This window comes from Physeter macrocephalus, chromosome 21 (assembly GCF_002837175.3).
Source record: "Physeter macrocephalus isolate SW-GA chromosome 21, ASM283717v5, whole genome shotgun sequence".
NCBI classification, from domain to species: Eukaryota; Metazoa; Chordata; class Mammalia; order Artiodactyla; family Physeteridae; genus Physeter; species Physeter macrocephalus.
Window position 1 is genome coordinate 15,019,304 of NC_041234.1, and position 24,760 is coordinate 15,044,063.

At 41.0% G+C, this 24,760-nt stretch overlaps 1 protein-coding gene across 16 annotated transcripts in view; it reads right to left on the bottom strand.

Annotated features, from left to right (window-relative positions):
* DMD (dystrophin) overlaps positions 1-24,760 on the bottom strand; it is a 2,398,628-nt gene that overhangs the window by 33,748 nt on the left and 2,340,120 nt on the right. For all 16 annotated transcript variants that reach the window (XM_055081921.1, XM_055081920.1, XM_028482834.2 and 13 more), the window contains 2 exons: positions 21,966-22,124; positions 189-432 (listed from right to left, as the gene is read on the bottom strand). In XM_055081921.1, the coding sequence (XP_054937896.1) occupies positions 189-432; positions 21,966-22,124 (403 nt within the window). The remainder of the gene's footprint in view (positions 1-188; positions 433-21,965; positions 22,125-24,760) is intronic.

A 24,760-nucleotide genomic window follows, 5' to 3' on the forward strand; every position in this document is an offset into this window, starting at 1 on the left:
TAGTTTTCCCTCCTCTTCTTATATCCCTTGATATCTAGCACTTTGCTACTTTGCTAGGCACATACCAAGTAATTAACAAATCAGTGCTTGTTACAGTTCTGAAAAGGACTCGGAGTTCTAGTTTTTAGTTTGAAGAGGGGAAAATGATTTCTTGTACATATGCCATGTTAGAGAGAGGTGGCTCTCACTTGCTCCAGCAGCTGCCTTAGCCTGTGTAACTGTGACTCCAGCTGCTTATTGTGGTCTTCCAGGATTTGCATCCTGGCTTCCAGGCGGCCTTTGTGTTGACGCAGTAGCTTGGCCTCAGCAATGAGCTCAGCATCCCGGGGACTCTGGGGAGAGGTGGGCATCATTTCAGGAGGGGACGGCAGTGGGGATAGGCCTTTATGTTCATGCTGCTGCTTGAGACGATCATATTCTGCTTGCAGATTCCTGTTCGGCATCAAAGAAGTGGAAAAGAAAAAAAAAAAACAACAAGAAAATTGAATATCGTCACCAGATTTCTTATAAAATGGCAGAGAGATACATCTGACCACCACCAAACACAATAGCAAGCAAAAGGGAGGCACTTAATGAATGGTTTTTATGACGACGATTTTCGCGATGCTAAAAAAACATACTACAATTTGAAGCGTCTGCCCGGAATATGTGAGGGGAGATGCTTTTCAATCTTCGATACTCAAAGCCTTATGAGTGCTACATTTACATAATTAAGCAGCAAAGGAGTTAATCATTTTGTAAATATTTCCTTATACTGTCATGAGATTATAATTCTTAGGCCTCTATCAACACTGTGGTTTGCTTAAAAAAATCATCAAATATTTTCAACAGCAATGTGTAAGAACATAGTCAGAGTGTACCCATGTACCCACCACAGCGCTTTAATAAATTTTACATTTGCCATATTGTCTTCAAATTTCTTTGAAGAAATAAAGTATGACAGTTACAGCTGAAGCTTCCCCACAGTTTCTCCTTACTGTGATAGCAGTTCCCCGCTCACCAATGCCCCCGCAAGGAGATAATGCCATCCTGAGTTCCACGTCCATCATTACCACGAATGCATCCACAAATACTGGCTTGCTGAGATTCGGCTTGTTTTACCCTACATACACGGCCATTTCACGTGATTCAATCTAACAGCACTATTTTGCATGTTCTTGAACTTTATGTTTAAGAACTTTGTTTACGCATGTACATACCATTCTAAGAGTTGCTTTCTGCCTTCAACACCGTTTTGGAGATTTATCCATGTTGATACATAACAGTTCATGATTTTAACGGCTGTAAGGTATCATTCTGCTGCTTGAATATGCCAACAACATTCTCCTCTCAATGAACGCTTAGGTTGTTTCCAACTTGTCACTATTACAAACAGTGAGGCAATGAACTTCTGTCTACCTGTCTCCTTGGATACCTGTTTAAGAGATTCTTTACAGAATATATGTAGATGCAAAATTGTTGGGTTCTACCAACATCTTCAACATTGCTACAGATCACCAAACTGCTCGCCTAAGAGTTTTTATACCAATTTACTCTCCCACCAGTAGGGAGTGAGATTTTTCCATTTGGTCGCATCTTCATCAAATACTTGGTGTTACCAAATATTTAAGTTTTGCTTGATGGGTATACTTTAATGAGCACATCTCTGAGTCCCGGTGAGGCTGACCTTTTTCTGTTTTGGCCGTACCGCGTGGCTTGTGGGATCTTAGTTCCCTCACCAGGGATCGAACCCGCGCCCTTGGCAGTGAAAGCGCAGAGCCCTAACCACTGGACCGCCAGGGAATTCCCCGAGGCTGAACTTGTTTTATGTTAGTTGGCTTCTCATGTTTCCTTACCCATTTCCCTACTGGGTTGTCTTTCTCTTATTCACGTTCTGGATATGTTCGAGATGCTTATCCTTTGCCAGTTATATGCACAGCAGATATTATCTCCTACACATATCTTAGCATAGCTGATCTTTAACTTCATTCTTGGCACCTTATCGTACAACAGCGTTTAATTTCAAACCACTCCTCCATGTTTTCTGCTTTGTATGTTTTAAGAAAATCTTCCTTTCACCTACATTTGAAAGTTCAGAATTTTGTTTTTCGCAGTTAGGACTTTACCCAGAATCTTTTATGTTTGGTGTGAACGTAAAATCTATTTTTACTGTCCCCACGTAGATAACTTATTAAGCCAGCCCCGTTCATTGTAGAGTCCACCTTTCCTCCACTGATTTCTATGGCATTTATATAATACATCAAGCATCCATAAATACACAAGTGTGCTTCTGAGCTCTCTAGTCTCTGCTGTTGGTTTCTCTGTCCGTCCCTGTGCGATTCTGCACTGTGGCTTTAAATACACTGTTGCCTGGTAGGCCATCTCACTCCCACTTGGTTTCGTCTTAAAAATTTTCTTGGCTCTTCAGACCTCTCTGATCATCCCTATGATTTTAGTGTCAAGATTTCATAGTTCAGGAAAATCCCTGTTGAAATTCCGGGTTTGAATTACATTGACTGTCTAGATTAAAATGGGAAGAGCTGACTTCGTGTTATTGAGTCTTCATATCCAGGAATATGGTGAAGCTCTTCCGTTAGTCTAGTCTCCTTTTATGTCCATTAACAATGTTCTGGGACTTCCCTGGTGGTGTAGTGGTTAGGAGTCTGCCTGCCAATGCAGGGGACACGGGTTCGAGCCCTGGTCCGGGAAGATCCCACATGCCGCGGAGCAACTAGGCCCGTGCGCCACAACTACTGAGCCTGCGCTCTAGAGCCCACGTGCCACGACTACCGAAGCCTGCGCGCCTAGATCCCGTGCTCCGCAGCAAGAGAAGCCACCGCAACGAGAAGCCTGCGCACCGCAACGAAGAGTAGCCCCTGCTCGCCGCAACTAGAGAAGGCCCGTGTGCAGCAACGAAGACCCAACGCAGCCAAAATTAAAGAAAGAAAACAAAAACAAAACAACGTTCTGGAACTTCCTGTGTTTTTCCTCTAGCTTTTAGGTTGAATGCTTAAATCATTTTTCTTATTTTTATGCTTTTTTAATAAATACCCATAGGGGTATAGATTTCCTTCTTGCTTTAGAATTGCTGAGAATACAATTCCAACGGAGGACACCTGTTCTTTGATACCCAGCAAATGAGCAGAACTCTTGATACCTCTCTTCCGGTTACGATGAATACCAAAAGAAGATGACCAATTTCTGCGGTTCACAGATGGTATTTCATCGGGTTAGAGAATGTCCCATCCACAAATGTGGGAGATGTCTATCTATGAGAAAAGACGTGAGAGGCAAGTGGTGAGCAGGCAAGAAGAGTTTTCCCCGTTGTCCCTCGGGGATGGCACGTCTTCCGAAATGCCTGGTTTCAAAACGCTGGATCTCTGCACCGAAGATGATTTTATTTCAGTCCAATCTATTTTTTTTTTGGTTTGTTTTTGTTTAAAGCTCTACCCTGTACCTACCGTTACAAGTTTTCTAGGAATTTGTTTAAAGTCATACAGGACAATCAATCTATGACCTTTTTCATTTACAGGAATATAGTATCCTATCTGTATTGATTGAAATCCTATCTGCCATCAGTCTTCAAGGAGAGTTATAGGTGCAGTTTGTTTCATAGCCATCTGCTTTGACAAAGCAGTAATAAGAAGAAATTCATCAAAATGAGTTTACCCTCAGCCAGATTCTACACATAGGTCCTCTGGGTGTGAACTACCGTAAGTAGTTGTTCACATTAATTAAATCCAATTTCTGGCCGCTTAACTGACAATCATCGAAACGTTTCCGTGAACCTGAAGCAGCATCCAACGTTCACAAGGTTTCATTTGATAGGAATTATCTTCTATTTTTTTTCCCTTGAAGTGTTCACTAAAAAAAAAATCCACCTTCATTGAAATGCCCCAGTTGATAACACCTTTTTATGTAGAATCCTATTCAAGACTTTTCTTTCTACCGGAGTGGGTCATCCACGATGTTCTTTTTGAAAACATTGTTTTTAGACATGGACTTCAGGACAGTACAACAAACGATTACTATCCTCCCACTTACTTTTCACAAAGTTACTGACAGGAGACCACCTTTTCCAGAGACGTCTTTCTCTGGGTCTAGTTTTCCACAGAGCTCTCCTTTACTGAGTCATGTATAAGTGCCCTTGTTCAGAAACCATGGTTTAATACATACAAGACACTGCACTTCTGTTTTTTATGCTTTCCACTGAAAAACAGAAAAAGCTCATTTGAATCAGCCAGGGCTTCCCAAAGCTGAGCTGTAAAGAATACCAATTGCTCTACATAGGCCTTTCTTGCCTTCCTAGATGTTTGAAATTTCTCTCGGGAGACCACTTCCTTAAAGACCCACATCATTCTTCAGTTTTGGAAGATTCTCGGCTCTTATTGCTTCAAATATTACTTCTCTGCCATTTCCTTCGTTCTCTCTTCTGAAACTTGTACTAGCTATATTTTAGAGTCTTGTGGTCAATTCCCCATCTTTCTGTAATCGCTTATGTATATTTATCTGTTTTTCTTAGTGCTGTGTAAAGTCCTCAGAATCATCTTTTCAATTCCTTATCTTCTCTGACTGGGTGCAGCCTAGAATTTACCCTGTCTATTGAGTTCAGTAGCTTCAATGACGATAGTTTGTAATTTCCAAAGATGTCTTTTTCAGATCCATCTGTTCTTCATCAATTTCTGTTTCTAAATTTATTATTTTAATAAATGGTATTTCCTTATTTATGTCTTTGAGCATCTTAAATGTACTTGCAATCTTTGTTGCACTGTTTTACCCTTTTATTTTCATCTAGGCTTAATTCATCATTTGATGGTCAGTTTGCAGGGGCTATCTCAAGTCTGCGTGTGTTTTGGATTTGGGTTTGGAGACATTTTGAAAGGGATAGGGTGTGTTTTCTGCTATATTTCGTGTTTGAGTGTTTTCCATTCTATTTCTCTCTCCTTCTGAACTGACTGTTCTCTGTCAAATGGTTTTATGGCTGTTTCCACTCAGGCGGCAGGGTCTCAGGGCCTCTAGTCTAGGCCTAGATCTTATATTGGTACTTTGAAGCTCCTACATTGAGTGATATGATTGCAATTATTGCTGATTTCATCACCAGGCAGCATGGTTCAGGTCCTGCCTTCAAGGCTGTGATGCTCCCCTTCTCAGCCATACTTCTCACTTCTTCCCTAGGTTCTAGGCATTAGGTCCATGGCTACGTATAAGCTGTAGTCAGTCCCCTGCTGCGGTCCAAATTGTTCTCTTTTTCATGTTCCTTTCAAATATAAGTGAGTATGTGTCTGTCTCTCTCCAGGTGTGTTTTGGCAGGACCCTGATTTCAAATCCGGCTCTGAGCCCTGAACTGCTGAGGAGAATTTTAATTCCTGTTATTCCAACAGGAGTTTGAAAGTCCACTGACCAGTGTGTGAGCCCCATACGCCGCTCACCACGTCCTGCACTCCCCCTCCCCCCAACTCCCGGTTTCTGGTCCACAGAAATGTTCATCTTGTTTTCAAGCCCAGCTATGGCTTTTTAATTTTTTTTCACTCCATATATTACCTACCACTGCACAAATGGTAGGAGAAGAAGATGCCTTAAAGCAAAAGCGAACATTATCTTCATCGGAAGCCTCCCACGACATGTTGATTTTGTCAGTGTATGCTCACGGTTCCCACAGTACTCGTTCCAATCTACATTTACCAGAACAGGGTTCAGTGAACCAAACAAGTGACCTCCCCGAAACAAATATGTGGCATACATAAAACTTCTATTGAGCTCAATAACAAACTTATTTATTTTGAGGGAATCGTTCTTTTCCTGAAGCTCTGAGGCAGGACAAGCTGTCATGCCAAAGGTTCGAAAAGCCAGAAATAGCACCCGAAGTAGCTCAAAAGGAGGTATCTTGGCCAGAAACCAAGTAAAATACAAAGTTCTTTGACTTGAGTCTAAATTCTCTTTTACAGGTATTTATAAATTTGGATGAATATGACCAAGAAAAACTGATGTTCAAAGAGTTGAATTAGGGCTTCCCTGGTGACAGAGTGGTTAAGAATCCACCTGCCATTGCAGGGGACACAGGTTTGAGCCCTGGTCCGGGAAGATCCCACATGCCGCGGAGCAACTAGGCCCGTGCGTCACAACCACTGAGCCTGTGCTCTAGAGCCCGCGAGCCACAGCTACTGAGCCCGAGTGCCGCAACTACTGAAGCCCATGCACCTAGAGCCCGTGCTCCGCAACAAGAGAAGCCACGGCAATGAGAAGCCCGCGCACCGCCGCGCACCGCAACGAAGAGTAGCCCCCGCTCGCCGCAACCAGAGAAAGCCCGCGCGCAGCAACGAAGACCCGCCACAGCCAAAAATAAATAAAAATAAAATTAATTTTGAAAAAAGCTTTTAAAAAAAAGAGTTGAGTTAGAGATAACTTTTACTAAACATTTCCTAATAAACGTGGTCATGGTTACAGAGCAGAGTTAGGGGTTGGGATATGAAGCCAGTTGGCCCTTATGAACTAAGTCATTTTCTTACATTTAAAAACTTCTATGCCAGTACCTTTTAAAGTACATCATAATGCTGGATTTTTTTGGGACACAGTATTTATAAAGCACGTACGGGATATCATTCCCATCAAAGATCAGTGAGATACCACTGTCCCAAGGTGAGTCATTTTAAACCTTAACCACAAGTACACAATCTGCTCATTTTAACAGTTGGCTGTCAAGTTATATTGTTTGTTACCGATATATTATTTTGCTTTTCTTGAAGTTATACATGTACGTTTCACCCCTATTGATTCTCTAATTGTTAGATGGTATTTGTGGAGTCATTTCAATATAGATGAATATATGTCAGGGATCAGACAATGACTCCACAGAGAATCTGTTTAGGTCCTTGATTATCTTGTAAATTATATTTCTCTGGTAGCTCCCTAAAGAACACTAATTCAAATTCACTTCACATGGTTTCTGTCACCACAATTTCTTCCTGCAGCCAGTCTTGCTAAAAAAAAAAAAAAAAAAAAATAGAGTCTCCCATCCATTATTTTCTTATTCTCCATAGAGCTTAAAAAAATCCCTCCATTCTACAACTATGTAGCTGTATCTGATTAATTTTATGTTATCATGTGTATAAATGTGGTTGTCCAGATACAAATTTACATTAACATTTTTTTCCTAACTAGCTATTGGATATAAGAAACAAACAAACAAAAAAAGAGAAATCAAATTGGCCTTACATCTACCTGCTGAAAACATGAAAGCACCTGGTCCCTCTAGCAATCATAACAAGCTACATGCTAGTTATAATAAAGAACATGACAACCAGCTTTGTGTAATTTCTATTAATTTACTGATGTCAACCAAGTGTTTTCAATGTAGGTCACGTACTCTTTAAATGGAACTTCCGTACTGTGTGTAATTATATAATTGTTTGAAGATCCTTTTCCAGTGATCACTGTCTTCACAAGTCTTATACATTAAACTGTATATCAAAGCATGAGCACACACAGGATCCATTTCATAAAGTGGGAACAACTACAAAGGTCTGCATCTAAAAAGATTAGGCCCAGAGAAATCTAGCTTTACCCTCATAGAGTGTTAAAAGCAGCTAAATCATATCCACCAATCTGGATTCAGGCAAATGTAGTAAATCACACAGAACTATTACAGCAACTATAAATCTAGCAAATTAGCAGTTTCTAAAAAAAAAAAGGGAAAGACAGATTTCGCAGGCGTGAGGTATTTTAAAAACTGGAAATTGCACAGAGCCTTTTTCAATTATAATTACAATATTTAAAGCTATACTGTAAAATTTTATCAAACACAAAGTCAAAAATACCCCTAAACTAGATGGAAAGAGACATTAATATGCCTTGGCACTACCAGTGTTAATTATGGAGCCGCTCACAGGGTGGGAAGTAAAAATATGCATATTTAAGTCTGCCTTAAGCAAAACAGTACAAATGGCAGGAACCCCCGGGCTCTTGTTTCTAATCCTCTCCTCTTAACACTGTCCCCTTGTAATGCATGTAGAGCTCTTAGTTTCCAACCCCTTTCCTACTGAATAAACCTTACTGGGATTTTATAATAATGTACCATTTCTTCCAGTGATATCTGCATTTAAACGTGATGTTGAAGCGGGACTTCCCTGGTGGCGCAGTGATTGAGAATCTGCCTGCCAATGCAGGGGACGCAGGTTCGATCCCGGCCTGGAAAGATTCCACATGTGGCGGAGCAAGTAAGCCGTTGAGCCACAACTACTGAGCCTGTGCGCCACAACTACTGAAGCCTGCGTGCCTAGAGCCGGTGCTCCACAGCAAGAGAAGCCACCACAACAAAGAGTAGCCCCTGCTCGCCGCAACTAGAGAAAGCCCACGCGCAGCAACAAAGACCCAAGGCAGCCAAATAATAATAAATAAATAAATAAATAAATAAATAAATAAATAACTTTATTTTTAAAAAGCGATGTTGAAGCAAGTAAAGAAAAATAAGGTAGTTTGTTTTGGACACATTGCCTTTTTGGTGCCTTTTATCACCCATGGCTGAGGTGGGAATTGGAACAGGGTTTGAGAGCACGGTTCTGGAGTTAGAAAGACCTTGATGCACAGCCAAGCTTTGCCAGCTGCTGAGGCTGGCCAGCTGACCTAAGCACTCACCCCACCAGGAGGTTCGGTGAGCCAGTGCAGTCTACGTTCTCTATGTACAACTTTGTTAGAACCAGACCCAGCCCAGTCTAAGTGTTCATAATTATGACTTCTTTCTCTATATTGTGTACTCTTTGGATTTGGAACCTCAGGTGTGCTGAAAGCTTCTTACCAAAGCAAAGCACTTAAATTGTCTGAAATAAAAGCAATCTAGTAACACCCACTGAACTTGGCAGAATATATATATATATGGGGGGGGGGAGAAAGGGAGAGCGTGAGCGCTTAGAAACAGATTCGTTTGCTCTCTCTAATTCTTGCCCCCCCTCCCCAGTCATGATTGTAGCTACCGCAGAATCTGGGAATTGTTGCATATTTTCCATCATCTGTGCTATAGTAAAGTGTATCACAGCTGAGCATCTGGGCAAAATGAAATCACTGAGCTAAGATCACTAGGATGAGATTTCCTTAGATTTCACCAAATCTGCTCGGCATGTGACAGAATGATAAAATTTTGTCCATAGATTTTTGCTGTAATAAACTGTTCAGACCACGTCTACAGGGTTAATGTACTTAGATATACTCTATTCTCATGATTTGCCCTTGACATAGTGATCTATATCTTGCTTGAGCTCCATGAGACAGAACCTGACAGTATTAATGGGCTTTAGTTTTTTTTTTTTTTAATCTTCAATGAGTGAGATATTTTTTCACAAGTTCCTGATCAAGGGCTAACACATTATTGTCCAAGAATAAATGTACTAATCCAAAGTTCAACACAAGAAGAGAAGAATTCATTAAAAAAAATCCTGTGATACCTGGAAATAAAGCAGACGAACCAAACCCAAGACAAATATGAGCGTGACTACTCTTAACCACACAAAAAGCAAACTAGGATTGGAAAGGTGTTAGAAGTGAGGAAGTCTAGTCTCCAGGAATAGTACCATTGGGAAAAGTGTGTTTCAATTTTCAGACAAATACAGTAAAATATTACACTTTCATTGTTTGTGGTCAGCAAAAAGCTGTTAACAGTCTCTAGGAGAATCAAAATGTTAGGCTTTGTGTGTCCTGGCTTGAATCCCTCACGAGTAGTTAAGACTTGGCTTTAAATTCTCCCAGTAAATTTATCTTGATGGCCTATTTTTCACTTCCTGGCATGCACTGCTATACACTCTTGCCATATTTGATCCTACGGTCTCCTCTATTACAATGACAGAAACTACAGAGTCATTTCTTTAAAGTAAGTGCCAGTACTCGTGCACAAATGTTCATGGCAGAACTATCCATAATAGCCGTTAAGTGAAAACAACTCAAATGTCCATCAACTGCCACATGAGTGTTTTAAAATGTGGTATTTCTATACCATAGAATATCATTCAGTAATCAAAAAGAATGAAGTGCTAATACATGCTACAACATAGGTGTCCCTTTAAAATATTATGCTACGTGAAAGAAGCCAGTTACAAAAGACCATGTATCGTGTTATTCCATTTATATGAAATGTCCAGAATAAGCCAATCCGTATAAACAAAGAAGATTAGTGACTGTCTAGGGCTGGGTGTGGTTGTTTTGGAAGAAATGGAGAGTGATTGAAAATGGGTATGGGGTTTCTTTTTGGGGTGAGGAAATTGTTCTAAAATTGCTTATGTGACGATGGTTGCACAGCTCTGTGAATATACTAATAACCAGTGACATTTACACTTTAAATGGGTTAATTTTATGGTATGTGAATTATATCTTGATAAAGCTCTTATAAAAAGTAAGTTCTAAATTCAAAATATTATTTCTCACAGCACAAAAGATTATTTCCCCAATGAAGTCAATAATTTTCTAATGCTCTCTCCTACTGTGGAGGAATCAAGTTTAACCCGTGTACATAAGAGAAAGACGGTGTGTACATGCCCGCAGAATTATGTATGCAGACACTTCTCAGTATTTTCAGACAACGAATTTAAAAGAGAGCTCCAGAATAAGCCCAGGAAATGTTCAAGTCTGGGTTAACCTAAACAACTTCAGTGTTTTCAGTCCAGTGGAAAATGATATAAAAGACAACGCACAGACTGGGAGAAAATATTTGCAAACTAAGCGACCAACAAGGGATTAATCTCCAAAATATACAAACAGCTCATGCAGCTCTATGTCAAAAAAAAAACAAACAATGCAGTCAAAAAATGGGCAGAAGTTCTAAACAGACATTTCTCCAAAGAAGACATACAGATGGCCAAAAAGCACACGAAAAGATGCTCAACATCACTAATTATCAGGGAAATGCAAATCAAAACTACAATGAGGCACTGCCTCACACCAGTCATAATGGCCATCATTAAAAACTCCATAAACAATAAATGCTGGAGAGGGTGTGGAGAAAAGGGAACCCTTCTACATTGTGGGTGGGAATGTTAATTGGTGCAGCCACTATGGAGAACAGCATGGAGGTTCCTTATAAAACTAAAAATAGAACTACCATATGATCCACAGCAATCCCCCTCCTGGGCATATATCCAGAGAAAACCATACTTCAAAAAGATACATGCACCTCAATGTTCATAGCAGCACTATTTACAACAGCCAAGACACGGAAGCAACCTAAATGTACATCGACGGATGAATGGATAAAAAAAGATGTGGTACTTATATACAATGCAATATTACTCAGCCATAAAAAGGAATGAAATTGGGTCATTTGTAGAGACGTGGATGGACCTAGAGTCTGTCAGGCAGAGTGAAGCAAGTCGGACAGAGAAAGACAAATACCATTATGATATCGCTTATATATGGAATCTGAAATAAATGATACAAATGAACCTACTTACAAAACAGAAATAGAGTCACAGATGTAGAAAAACCAGCCAAGAAATCTGGCAGGGAACAAGAAAACTCCAAAGGACATTTATCCATTAATTGAATCAACATGTAAAGTCTACACCAGCACTATAGACGGAAACATATGCGAGACACAGTCCCTTACCCTTCAAGAGCTTCACCTTCTAGTGTGTGGGATATTGTTTAGTTCCATGGTGACAAACCTTACACTAATGCAAAAGGATTGGGAATTATGCTCATTGTTTAAGCTCAGAATATAGGTTATTTCTATCTTTGAGATAATCACTTTGATTTACTAGAAAATTACAGGAAAAGGATCATATGGGTTTACTTATAAATTGTAGATAGCAGATGGAGTGGTACCAAAAGGTAACCCAGAATTTGGAGATACAGACAAAGGTCAACTTTAATTATCCACATAGCAGGGAAAAAAAAAAAAAAGGGTTTGGTCATCTGCAGAAGTCATCCATTTACATAAGTAATACAAACCAGGAAACCATTTCTATCTGGGCTACTGGTGGAGAACTGGGCATAGCCAGTTACAATCAAGTACACCAGGAGGTCCTTGGTCTTCTTTCCACATGTGTTCTCTTCCTAAGAGGACCCTGTCCTCTCCCTAGGCTTCCACCACCTCTACACCCATGACCCGACCTCCCCAACCCATTACTCCTCAGTCAAGGCTTCTCTTCTAGACTCCAGACCTGTCTTTTCAACAGTCTCCTGGATGTGTCCATTAGCCCTGGGTTCTGTGAACTTACACTTGCTACTAAGTACCAAGCCACTCAAGGTTGAGAGATTCATCAGTGATCCTTCCTCTAACATTTCAGTGCCAGAAAAGGAATCAGCTTCCTCAAGTAGCATGACACAGGACCATACACTAGCTACACATCTTCAAAATGTATACCGTAATCTGTCATTGAGATGACCGTTACACCTGCATTCCTGCTAATACCTTCCCATGTGTTGGTAATACACTTCTGTATCACAACCCAGGAGAGGCCTCAAGTAACCACTGGCCTTCGCATCTAATAACTTAGGCAGCAAAATCCAACAGTAATTGTTAGAGAAGCAAAAGTTCCTGTCTTTGGTAGACATCCATCGAAATTCAATCAGTTAACAACAATTAAGAGCTCCATATAGCAAATTAATTTTGTCAAGTTATTGGTGGAAATGCTTTTTTGTGGTTTGATTGGAAAGCCAGGTCACTCACAGTGGGATGTTCCACAAAAGGACCTCATAGAATTATCTATCCTTACGGGAGATGATTTAATACCTATCTTTGAATTTTCCAGACTAAATCATTTCGGTCTCTGGGGTTGTAGGGCTTTACTACTGGAGAAAATCAGAAGTTACTTCTGTGAAAAAAATCCAGGTTTCATTTTCAGAGACATTAGTACAGACCTGTATTTCTTACCAAAGTGAGATCCACAGAACACTACAACCGGGCTGAGGTCAAGTATGTGTAACCAACACTGCGTTAAACAAAGCTAATCATGTTTCTTTACTTCTGGACTCTTCAATGCAAACGCAAATTAATCAACACTTTCCAGTACAAGCACTTCCAAAGTTTCTCTGTCCTTAGAATCAGTCTTTTTAGAGTATCTTAGAGGTATTCTATAGAACACATTTTGGGCAATAGTGACCTTTATCCATGGAGAACTGTCATCATTTCTTTGGTCTTTAATGGCAAGCTTTCCACAATTATCAAAGGCTACTAGAAGCAGCCACATAAAATTTCCTTCAGTCTTTGTTATAAAAATATTGATAAGGAGACTAGCCGGTAATCACACCAAGCATTAACACGTTTAAGAGTCCAGGAATGCCTGGGTTTGAATCCAGGCCCTATTCCTTGCTAGCCGTGTGGCGTGTCCTTCATACTCTGTGTCACGGAGTCTTTATCTGGGAAACAGCCTAGCCTCTCCTTCATAGGGTCGTGAGTAGGATCTTACATATACTCAGAACAGTTTTGGTCCACAGCAAGCACTCAAATGACAGCTATGTGTTTTTGCTGCTACTGTTATTTAGAACCAGGAAAACTACGCTGTTTCCTTAGAAAGTTTCACGCTTCTTTCATCCAGTATTGAGAGGTTCGGACAAATCAGTTTCCTCTTATTCCCCCTGCCTGCAGGGAACCTCAAACTAAATTTGAAGCTCAGTTATATCAACTAAGCTAATCCCCACTATGTTTATGGATTTACTATTTCTACTACAGGAATGTTACTGCTAGGTTTGTTTGTTTGTTTGTTTTTTAAATCCTTTTTGGAAAGTGAATACATAAAATCAATATAGGAAATTTCCACTCGAATCTCCTCGGGCAAACAGAACTCAGGATGCGCAATACATAGTTCTTTTTCTCTATCCATTGACCGTGGCCGATCAGTAGCTTTTCGTGTGTGTGCTACGTTGTCGTTGATATTGTTTAATGACCGTTTCCCAGTTCCCTGATAAAAAATTTCACACCACCCAATTCCTCCCTCTCCCATCTCCCCTGGCCTCATTCAGCCAGTGACTTCCCATTTCTCTATCCCTTCCTCACTTGCCTAAGAGATCCTTAGTTAAGAACCTGGCCATGTTTCAATGAACTGTTGCACTATCCTTCTACCAATCTCCATGGCTTTAGCCCCCTGCTTACAATTATTTTGCTAAATCTTCTCTTCCTCACAAAGCCTTCACTGTTCAACTGCTTATAGGATACAATCCAAACGCCTCTGTCTGACACGTAAAGCCCTTTAAACAGTGGTCTCCACCTACCATTCCACTACTCTCTTGTTCTCTTCCTCCTGTGCTCTGGCCACACGTAACTCACTGCCCCAACAGTCTGCAAGGCTCATGCTTACGCCCTCTCTCAGCCTGGAAAACTCCTATTCAGCCTTTATGTTCACCTCCCTTGGTGAAGGTCTCCCCATTCCCTCCGACGGAATTAGTCATTCACCTGTGTGCCCTCAGAGCACTTGTAACACTGGGTTATAATTAGTTGTTTATATGTTAATGTCTTTTTATTAAAGTTTGAGCCCCATGAGGGTAAGAACCAAGGCTTATTCCTTTTTGTAGTCCTGTTTGAAAAACACATTAAGCGTTCACTAATTAGCTGCTGAATTGAATGGAATGATATCTTCAGGCCTGGAAAGTAACTAAAGAAAGTTAAGACTACAGTCAGTTCTACTGTAGCAGGATGGTCTGGTAACAAAAGCCAAAAGAAGGATGAGGGTCTTCATGGAGGATCTAAAAAGGGAAATTGGATTGTAAGAACTTCAGCTTTTATCCAGCTTGCTCTAGGAAGATGGCAGCCGTACCAATAAGTTGTTAATACTGTTATCACCAGAGGGGTACTTCAGTTTTCCTGCGGTATGAAGCAGTCCTCATGACTATCCAATTTCCTATGCCAAGATCTAAACTCACCAGACAAGTTTTTGTTATGATTTCCAAGACACCTAAGACAGAGGACCCTAAAATCGAGTGATAACTCCAGTCTTTAAAAAACATATATTCCCCATTTAAATAGATTGGGTATTTGCACTTAAAACTTCATGATGTTGTCCATCAACTGAAGAATGGATAGAGAAGATGTGGGGTGTGTGTGTGTACACACACGCACGCACACACACACACACACACACACACACACACACACACACACAGGAATATTACTCAGCCATAAAAAAGAACGAAATAATGCCATTTGCAGCAACATGGATGAACACGGAGATTATCATACTAAATGAAGTCAGAGAAAGACAAATATTATATATCTCTTATATGTGGAATTTAAGAAATAGTACCAATGAACTTATTTACAGAACAGAAACAGACTCACGTAGAAAACAAACTTATGGTTACCCAAGGGGAGGGGGGGAGGGATAAATTAGGAGTATGGGATTAACAGATACACACTACCATATATAGAATAAACAACAAGGATTTACTGTATAGCACAGGGAACTATATTCAATAATGGAAAAGAATTTATACACATACATATATATCCAAATCACTGTGCTGTACATCTGAAACACAATATTGTAAATCAACTATACTTCAATTCAAAAAAAAAAGATTATACATGGCTACCTGTATTCCAAGTAAAATTTTGTTTGTGTGTTTACAGAGAATTTATAAAATGAATATTAAAACTGTCTCTACTGTGAAAAATAAAATTTTCTTCTAAAAAAGAAAACCTCATGCTGCTTCCTGAAAAGGTTTAAGGCAACACTAATACATTTAGTATAACAAGACAGTTAAAAAGAGGGAGAACACGGGTCATCCATCCACAAGCTTCGATTAACTCAGGATACGCTGAAGGAAATGTAGTTATTGGGTGGCTTAGTTAGAAACTGAGCCTCGGAATCACGGTGACCCTGCCCCATGTAAGTGTCCTCCCTGCCTGCGGAGAGCGGGGGTGGTTGACTCCTGCACAGCTTACTAAATGCAGTGGGTATGCCCTTCAGCTTCTCTTCATACGGCAGCTTCTCTGGCCATGAAAGACCTTGTCCGTTTGATTTATATGAGAAACGTAGCTCCCTTTCTCTAAAAAGGCTCTGTAGCCCTTTGTTTTGGGGGCTCGTATTGCCAAGTGGCATGAGGGCCCAGATTCATTAACTTCCTCATATACTACTCTCTTCCCCCCAATTCAACTTAAAAAAAAATGTGTAGACCAGCTATGAGAATCAGTCTCTACTAATTCCCAATGATGTGTACTGGACAGTTAACATTCACTGTTATCTTCCCCACCCCCATTCCTTACCCCGGCTTCGTCACCTACAACATGATTTTCACAGGTGGCCCTTCTCCCGTTCAAAACCATGCCTCCTCCTGGGTCCTTGCGCCCCTCTCCCTCTGGCCTCCTCTGGGAAAATGCTATCATTCCCAAGCTCTCTTCCCCTCTTCTTCTGGGATATTCCTCCAGCGTGTGTAATTAGGGATCTTTAAGTAGAACGAAAAGACCAGAGCGAACACTCCATGGTACTGTGTGAAATAATCCCAACCACCACAAAAATATTTGCAAATATTTGCGTATGTAGAGAATATCTTTGCAAGATTACATGAGAAAGCAGTAAAGGGGGCAGCCCCCAGCGCTGGGAGCACTACAGCCAGGGGACAAGGTTGGAGAAAGACTCACTTTTCTCTACGTGCCTTTCAGACCCTTTGGATTTCATATAATGTGCATGGATTACCTATTAAACAATAAAGGGAATTACATAAACATTTCAATGTTTACATCTTCTAGAGTTTTACCAAGCCCATGGTTCTCCTTCTGCCACGTGCTCCCTGGGTAGATAAATGGACCCTCAGTTTCGACTACCCGCTGTGAGCTGGTGACGCCCAGATCTGCTATCTCTGGCCCACACCCCTCGTGCGAGCTTCAAAGTTCCGTTCCCCACCGTCAGACATTTGTCCGTGGGTATGTCAGCGGAACCTCAAACTCAGCGCCTCCTGCGCCCCGTTCACCGTCTTCCAGCTACCTGACCTTGAGGAAAGCCCTCTGTAGATCCTGCTGAACTGAAGGACGGCCCTGCTGCTGCCCCTCCTGAGCTGTCACTCCCAGCTGCCAACAGCCGCGGTCCCGCCCTGCACCCGCCAGAACTGGGGGTCATTCCTTCCCTGCCCAGATCCACCCGACCAGCCAGCCAAACAGCCCCGCCCCGCCCCTCCACCCCCTCAAATATCCCTCAGATTCAGCCCATCCTCCCCATTTCTATTACCCTCCTGTAGGCTCTTATCATCTCTTTCCGGGGCTTCCATGCTCCCTCCCCATCTGACTTCCTTCTTCCAGGCCCGTGCTTTTCAAAGTCCCCCCCCACACACACACAACTGCCCGAGTCACGCATGTAAGTGTAAGTCTAACAGCATCACTCCTGGCTCACCCCCGGGAGGCTCCCTGTACCACATGAGGAGGCCCCAACACAGCACTGCACTGTGACCTTGTCCCTCCCCGCCTGGCCTTGTCCTTCCCCACCTGGCCTTGCCGACCTGTCCGGCTTCATCTCCTCCCATGTCTGGACTTACTACAGAAGTCGCGCAACTGTTTGCAGTTTCCCAAGCATCCTGTGCTGTTCCTCCCTGACACCTTTGTTTATGCTCCCCGCTCAGCTTGGAATGCCCACTCCTGAGCCCCTTCGGCTTCCCTTCACCTTGGCCATCTCCTCACCATCACGTGAGACTCACACAAAGACCTAAGGAAGGAACGTGGGATAAAGACGTCCTGAGACTGTGAAGATGGAAAACTATGAGCCCCGGGCCCAGTCATCACGTCATTGACAAGGGAAAGCACCAGGATGAGGATCGCCAGTTAGTTTAATTCAGTGGTAAAAGTAACCCATCTAGAGTTTTTCTGAATATAACATTGACAATTCTGCATAGCCACTGGAGGAATGAAAAGGAGCAAGGGAAAACTCAAACTTAGGCTGCATCGTGACTGGTTGCCCAACAACAAGACATATGAAAGGTACCGAGTAGGTACTAAAAATTCAGAATCCTCTGTCGTCATAAAACATCTACTAACAATTTTAATTAACTTTAGACTTCACAGTAAATCAGCTTAGTATTTACCCTCCTTTTAGACTTGGGAACAATCTAATCAATTTGACGCGCAGGCAGCAGAATGACAATGAGGTTTTGTCTCTCGTAAAGGCTACTTTCTCATTGCTAGGGTCATACCTAGAATTTCAGAGCAAGTCTGAGTTCATTTAGACAGTGCAGAGAAAAATACATCGAAATTTGTCACTACAGATTTAAGTCAGCAGATTGCAGGCTGCCACGTACGCAGGAAAAAAGCAAACTTTGAGTCTGCAATGCTAAGGACACACAATAGAGCAAATTCTTGACATCCAACTGGTCTCGACCGAACAGGTGGAATCAGAATTATCTGTGGTATGAGGGTGAAACATTACGCAGAAGTGAAACATTAGAGACCGTGTAAGTCACTAGTCACCCAAATTTATGGGAGACACTATTGAGAAAACTGAGAGTCAGACTTAGCTTTTGCTCAGAGCTTTCGCCTTATCTTTGCGGCATAAGCCAAGAATCGGAGAAAGCCGGTGGGGGAAGACAGGCGGGGCTTAGGATTTGGAAAATGAATTTTGAACATTCTAAATTTATGACAAAGTAAGGCTTGGTGCTCATCAAAGAAGTTTGAAAAAGGGAAGTATTCTGAAAACGCAAGCAGAAGAAAAGCTTTCAAAAGGCTTTCCTCTATGAAATTAGGACTTAAAAAGAATTTTAGCCAAAAGTACATGCATGAGTGCTACAATGAAAATAAATACAGCTTCATTTCAATTCCTTTATTCATTAACTTATTCAACAAATATTTATTGAATGCTATGTGGCAACAACTGGGAGAAATGGAATTCTAAAGACAGAGATAAGATATCCTTGAGACACTTCCTAATTAGCCAATTTCTGTTTTCCAAGGGGATGGTGGGGAGGTGTCATGAATAACAGAATTCAATAAACATATCCAGTCAGGAATGGGGATCTTCAAGCCTCTTTCCCTTGCTAACTGTCATTTGGAGATAAGCCCTTGCTACAGGATAAAGGAACACAAAATACACACAGACATGTGTCCGAAGGACATGGGATACTCTCAGTTTTAAATATCCTTTCCCATTTGCTCTAAATGTCTGCTTGTATTTGTCAAATTATGTAGCCAATTTGACTAGAGAAATATAGCTAGGTTGGCGGGCACAGAGAGGGGACATCTAATGACCTCCCGGGGTCTCTAAGAGGAAGGACAGGAAATGGTGAATTACAGGCTCCTTTAGGCAACACTGAACTCAAGGATCACGAAGACAAAGCTTTGGCTCGGAATTTCTTTGAGAAGAACTGCCAGAAGACAGGAGAGGATAGAGCAAAGAAAACCAGAGGCTACCTTCAGGAGGGGAGCTCCGCAGAGACATTTCTTGGGATTCGGTAGGAGGTGAAAACATGACAAAGCAGAGAGAGAAAGAAGGAAGCTCATCCTGACCTTTACTTGAGGGTCAAGATAACTTACAGAAAGACTTGCACCAATACCAGATCCTTCATTTTGGAGCTCTAAGCAGCCCTGGTGCAATTTATTTCTTCTTTCTTTCAGCGATTAAACCATGTCATTCCTGGGGAATGGTCTTGGGTATCTTTCAGGGTAAAGTGGTCATCACTGTACCACAAGTAGATGGCCAGGTTTATTCATATGTAGTCCTAAAAACATTCCCTCAAGTAAAGGTACATTCCATGGAATGTGCCACAGTTCTACATAAATGATATTTACACAGAATGCACAATTCTCCATAAATGATATTTACATAGGATGACTGTTCTTTAGGCTCTGGTGCAAGGCACAGTTGGCTATTTTGAGTCAGAAAATCTGGATTTGGATTTGCTTCTGCCACTGGCTGACTGTGAAATTTGGGTCAAGCCGTTTGAACCTCTCTGAACCTGCATTTTCTCATCCATCTTCTACACAGAGCTTTTAGGAAGATTAAATGACCCAAAATGCATTAAGGTGCTCTGAGAATGATGAAATGATATACAAATGATAGTTCCAGTACTCTTCACCAGCACTCTTTGGCCTGGTTCTCATGGTATGGAGGGAAAGTGTAGTAATAATAACCAAGACAGAACTCCTGACCAAGGAAATGGAAAGATATATTACACAGTGGACAATCATATAGTACAAAAATATTTTTATTCCTGGGTAACATCAAATTCCATTTATAATGCCAATACCAACGTTTTCTTCCTATTTGACTCTGACCCCTAAAATAATTAAAGACTTAACATAAATGAATACTAATGATACTCAATAAAGTAGAGGGAAAGGTTTTATCTACCACGATGTTCATTGCCAGTCTTACAAATAAGGCCCAAACCCACAGAATGTTCAGTATTACCTCCTGAATGGTATGTGTGTGGCATCCCCTCTGTATTCTTAACTCAGGCTTTTACCGAACATTTCTGGAGAGCCCATTAAATGGTCACACTGTGCTAGGTACCATAGGGGACATTAAGAGGATTAAAACACAGTCCTTTTTCCAAAGGCATTCACTATCTCCATTAGAGGGAAGCTTCGGGAATAAGTGATAAAAAAGCAAACCGAAACACAAGTCTCTGAGAAAGGTCCAAAGTGTTCTGAGAATACAGACAAATGATAGATTACTTCCAAATGCCGGATCTAACAGGGCTCTGGGGGGAAACTCATTCTGAGCAAGGGCATGGAGGATGGGAAGGACTCCTCTGCCAGATATGGCAATGGAGCGATGGGGGTTAGTAGCTAGGCTGAGACGCAAGCTTGAGCTCGACCCAGAAAGTGGATGAGAGCAGGATGCATTCAGAAACAGCAGCCACAACAGCATGGCCAGAATACAGGTACCAAAGAAGACGAAGTTGTAAAAAGCAGGTCGAGAGAAAACTGTGGAAGATTTAAAATGCCCAGCTGAGAAGCTAGGTTTTTTAAAAGATGCAGAAATCCAGTGAAGGAACAATGCCATGATGGGTCTTGGTTCTGGAAAGATGCACAACTACAGTCAGTATGGAGGATTTACCGGAGGGGTGAGAAAGAGACAAAGGGAAGCCGACCAGATAAGGAGCTCTGGCCATAGGTCAGAGGTACTGAGAGCTAGAAAGAGGCCAGTGGCAGGAGAAAGCAATGGCTGAATGGCAATTTGCCTTTTCATCTTGAGGTGACATACTCCCTGAGGGCACTGGTTCTCAGACACACTGTGTTGCCTAGATTAAGATGTCCTTGTGCCTTGGGCTAAACCAAAGAGATGAAAGTACTCAAGTCCCACAAATTTGAGCATTTGCTCTTTAAAGACTCGCCTGGTGGCATCTGTCTAAGGAAGGCACACTGAGTTAGAAGCGATCACGTGCAAAAGCCTTTCTTAACCAAGGGACCTGTGATACAATAAACGTGATACAAAAGTAAAAGTCCAATGATTTGCATTATCCTGACATCACACAATATGCCAGATTTTTACATCTTTGTCCTCTGTGCAGTCATTATGAAATTTTCTTTTACTTTTATAATTTCTGCTCTTTTTCCATGGACATCTTTTTCAGGTGATGACTGACAACTAGAACTGTCTCACTAATCTGCTAGGACAGTGAGCATAAACGGCTGCTGTATCTGATGATGGAAACTAAGATGAACTGATTCATTCCCCAATATGACCAATGAGCCTACTTTCTTAAATGCTTGGAGATAATATGGCCAAACACATGTACAAATCATATCATCATAAAATTAAATGACCTACTTTGTTCTTAAATTCTATTCTCAAACATAAAATCAAAGCCTCTGAAACACATGCAACAAATCAAATACCACCATCAGCATTAATTCCTTTAACACCTACTATATGAGTTCTTACTTATGCTATTGCATTCGTTTTCTTCTTTCAGATGACAAAAAAAAAAAAAAGAGAGAGAGAGAGAATCTGTAAATGGAGCTAAACAAATTATTGGAGAAAACAATTAGACATAAAATGACTCTAAGTGAAGATTCCTGGCACTTTTCTATGTGTGCAAGTGTATGCACTGTGCATACCAATGACAAAGCTAGAAAGAAAACTCACCTGTTTTCTTCCTCAAGATCTGCTAGGATTCTCTCTAGCTCCCCTCTTTCCTCACTCTCTAAGGAAATCAAGATCTGGGCAGGACTACGAGGCTGGCTCAGGGGGGAGTCCTGGTTCAAACTTTGGCAGTAATGCTGGATTAACAAATGTTCATCATCTCTGGAAAATAAAATCAAAGGTTTTGGTTTTTTCCCCCCCTTATTTTGCCTTGGGGGTCAGGGACTTGGGTGTGTATTTTAAAATAGAAACAGTTATTTGCTCTTAACAATTAATTAGACCCTTTTTCCTGCTTTTAAAGACATTTTGATACTCTTGAAGTTGTGGTCTACCATCCTGTTGGTGACAATTCCAAGTGTTTCTTGCTCAGATTTTCCACTGAATCTGCTTGGCCTATTTACATGGGTAAATGAATGGTAGAATTACAGTAATACTGGGACGCTACGTTGACAGTTTAACCAATCGTTAGTAAATACTGAGACGTAATAATGGCTGTATAATGCTTTTGCTACCAAGCCTGTCAAGACAATCTGTTCACTCACCGACTATGTTGTTGATACTGACCAGGAAAAAACTGAAGCCGTTAAGGTAACAGAGTAAATAATGTCTTAGGTGGAAAGCAATGCAACTGAAAAGTGTTGCTTTGGGTAAGCCAGTTTCAACTTATAAACCCCACGGAGGCAGGATGGTAACAATAATGAAACTACAGATAAAATTTCATTCAATTATTGTTTAGAAAGAAAAACAAAAATTGGCAGGGAAAAAAAAAAGCCATCAAGGCGACTAATACAAGAGGACTGAACAACTCATTCCTCAGAGCAGCTTTTAGACTAACCTTGGGGAACAAAGAGGCCAAAGGCTTATATGTTGGGAGGAAGCTGCAGTCTTACCTCATATCTAGGAACTCTCTCATACACACAAGAAATTATTTTCTAAATGCATCGCCCCCAGCTCCTGAAAAGCCTGTGTACCTCCTAGTTATAAGAACTTCATTCTGTTCTTAGTGATAGGCTAAAGCCCTTTGCTTCTGGCTACATATCGGTAAGATGATATGTTAATATTTCCCTCTCCACCCCCCTTTAATTTCCTTTTCTCATCTCTATGTCCTCTGAGTTGAAAAAATTTCAGATACTTAGGGAAAAAAATCCTCCTAATTTAAATGATCTTGGTCCATCAAGTCAGATAACTGGTTGGTAAGTTAAAATTAAAATAATTATTGGGTGTTAAAAACAAACATTTAAGTGAAGTCAACCAATCTACCAAACCACTTCCCCAGATCTGCCCCTAAGATACCATGATATTACCATCCAACATTGAGTCAAAATGGATTTTATGCCCTCAGAATAAGCTAAAGCTAAATTTCGTTTAAAAATAAAACAAAAGCAGTTTTGACCACCTAATTTGTTAGCTCTCTTCCCAAATTCTGCAGTTTGATTGCTAGGACTTCCCATGTTTAATTACAACATTCAACTTCTCTTACTGCTTTCTGAGGCAGTCAATGAATGGCAGCCATTATTATACAGATACAACTGGAATTACTGTGAATGTGCTAGAGCTTCTAATATTCCAATGAGTGACCCAAAGAAGCAAATCATTCAGGTTGTTTACATTTCGTTGATTCTTTGCTTACATATTTTTCTGTCAAAGTAAGTTTATATATTAATACTATTAATACTTTTCCCCACAGCTAAGAAAGAGCATGCACCATAGTTATGTTTGGGGGAAAAGGCTGTTTTGTTTTCTTTTAAATAACTTAAGTCATATATGAATGGCTGAGTGTTGACTTTATTCTTTATTAATTATTACCTTGATCACCTTTATGTACCAGATGAGATGACTTACTCTCACGTCTTCAATAACCAGTTATGTATAAATGCCGCTTGGATACTGTTTCCTTCGGTCTAATCCTTATAAAGCCTGTTTCTCATCTGAGTGTGACTTTGGGTTGCCACACCCACTGCATATGATACATTTACCATTGTCCCTTTGCCTAGATTCTCTGTGACAAAGTGGTGAGACATCCGTACCTTATCAAACTAAAAACATTATTGCACCCTGACTAGATTTCATCTCCCTGAATTATCTATTCAGTTAGCAGAGCCTTATTTTGTCCTCCGTATTTGCTTCTCGGTCTGCTCCCTCCACCTCAGCCTCTTGGTTCATGGCAAGATTCCTTTGCGCTCCTTATTGTGAATGCTTCCCCTGCTCTGTAATGAAGCCTCTGTTTCCCTGCCACTTTGTGTGTTCCCTGCCCAGCTGTGTTCTCCGCCACTTTGAGCACCGCTCTCTCGCCTTCCTTAAATTTGACAGGCCTGGCTTATCGGCCCACTACAAAACCGTGACCTCAATGTGTACTTCTTCTTCTGAAACCCTTCACAAGATAGCCTCACTTTATTTAGCTCTTGAAGACGCTAAATCACAAAAATCTGCTAGTTAGGACCTCTAAAGGAAAATGCCCATCTAGCCTACCATATGGGAATGCCAATGCAACTACACCAAGATTATAGCTCTACTCCCCACGAGTGGAGAAAACACTACTTAGACATCACTTTGAAAATTAATATCTAATCCCTTTAAATATCCTGCGGGTTTGGTCAAAGATTAAACATTTAATATAGTTTAAGTATTTGGGACCCTGCAATCTGTGGTAGCATGGCACTAAATAAGAATAAGGCAAAATGTTTTGGAACATTTTGGAACATCTGGAATACCAATAATGCCACAATTTGGATGAGCTCATTCTGTGTCGGGTTGTCAAGAGTTAAAGAAAAAAAATGTAAATGAAAGTCTCCTTGAAA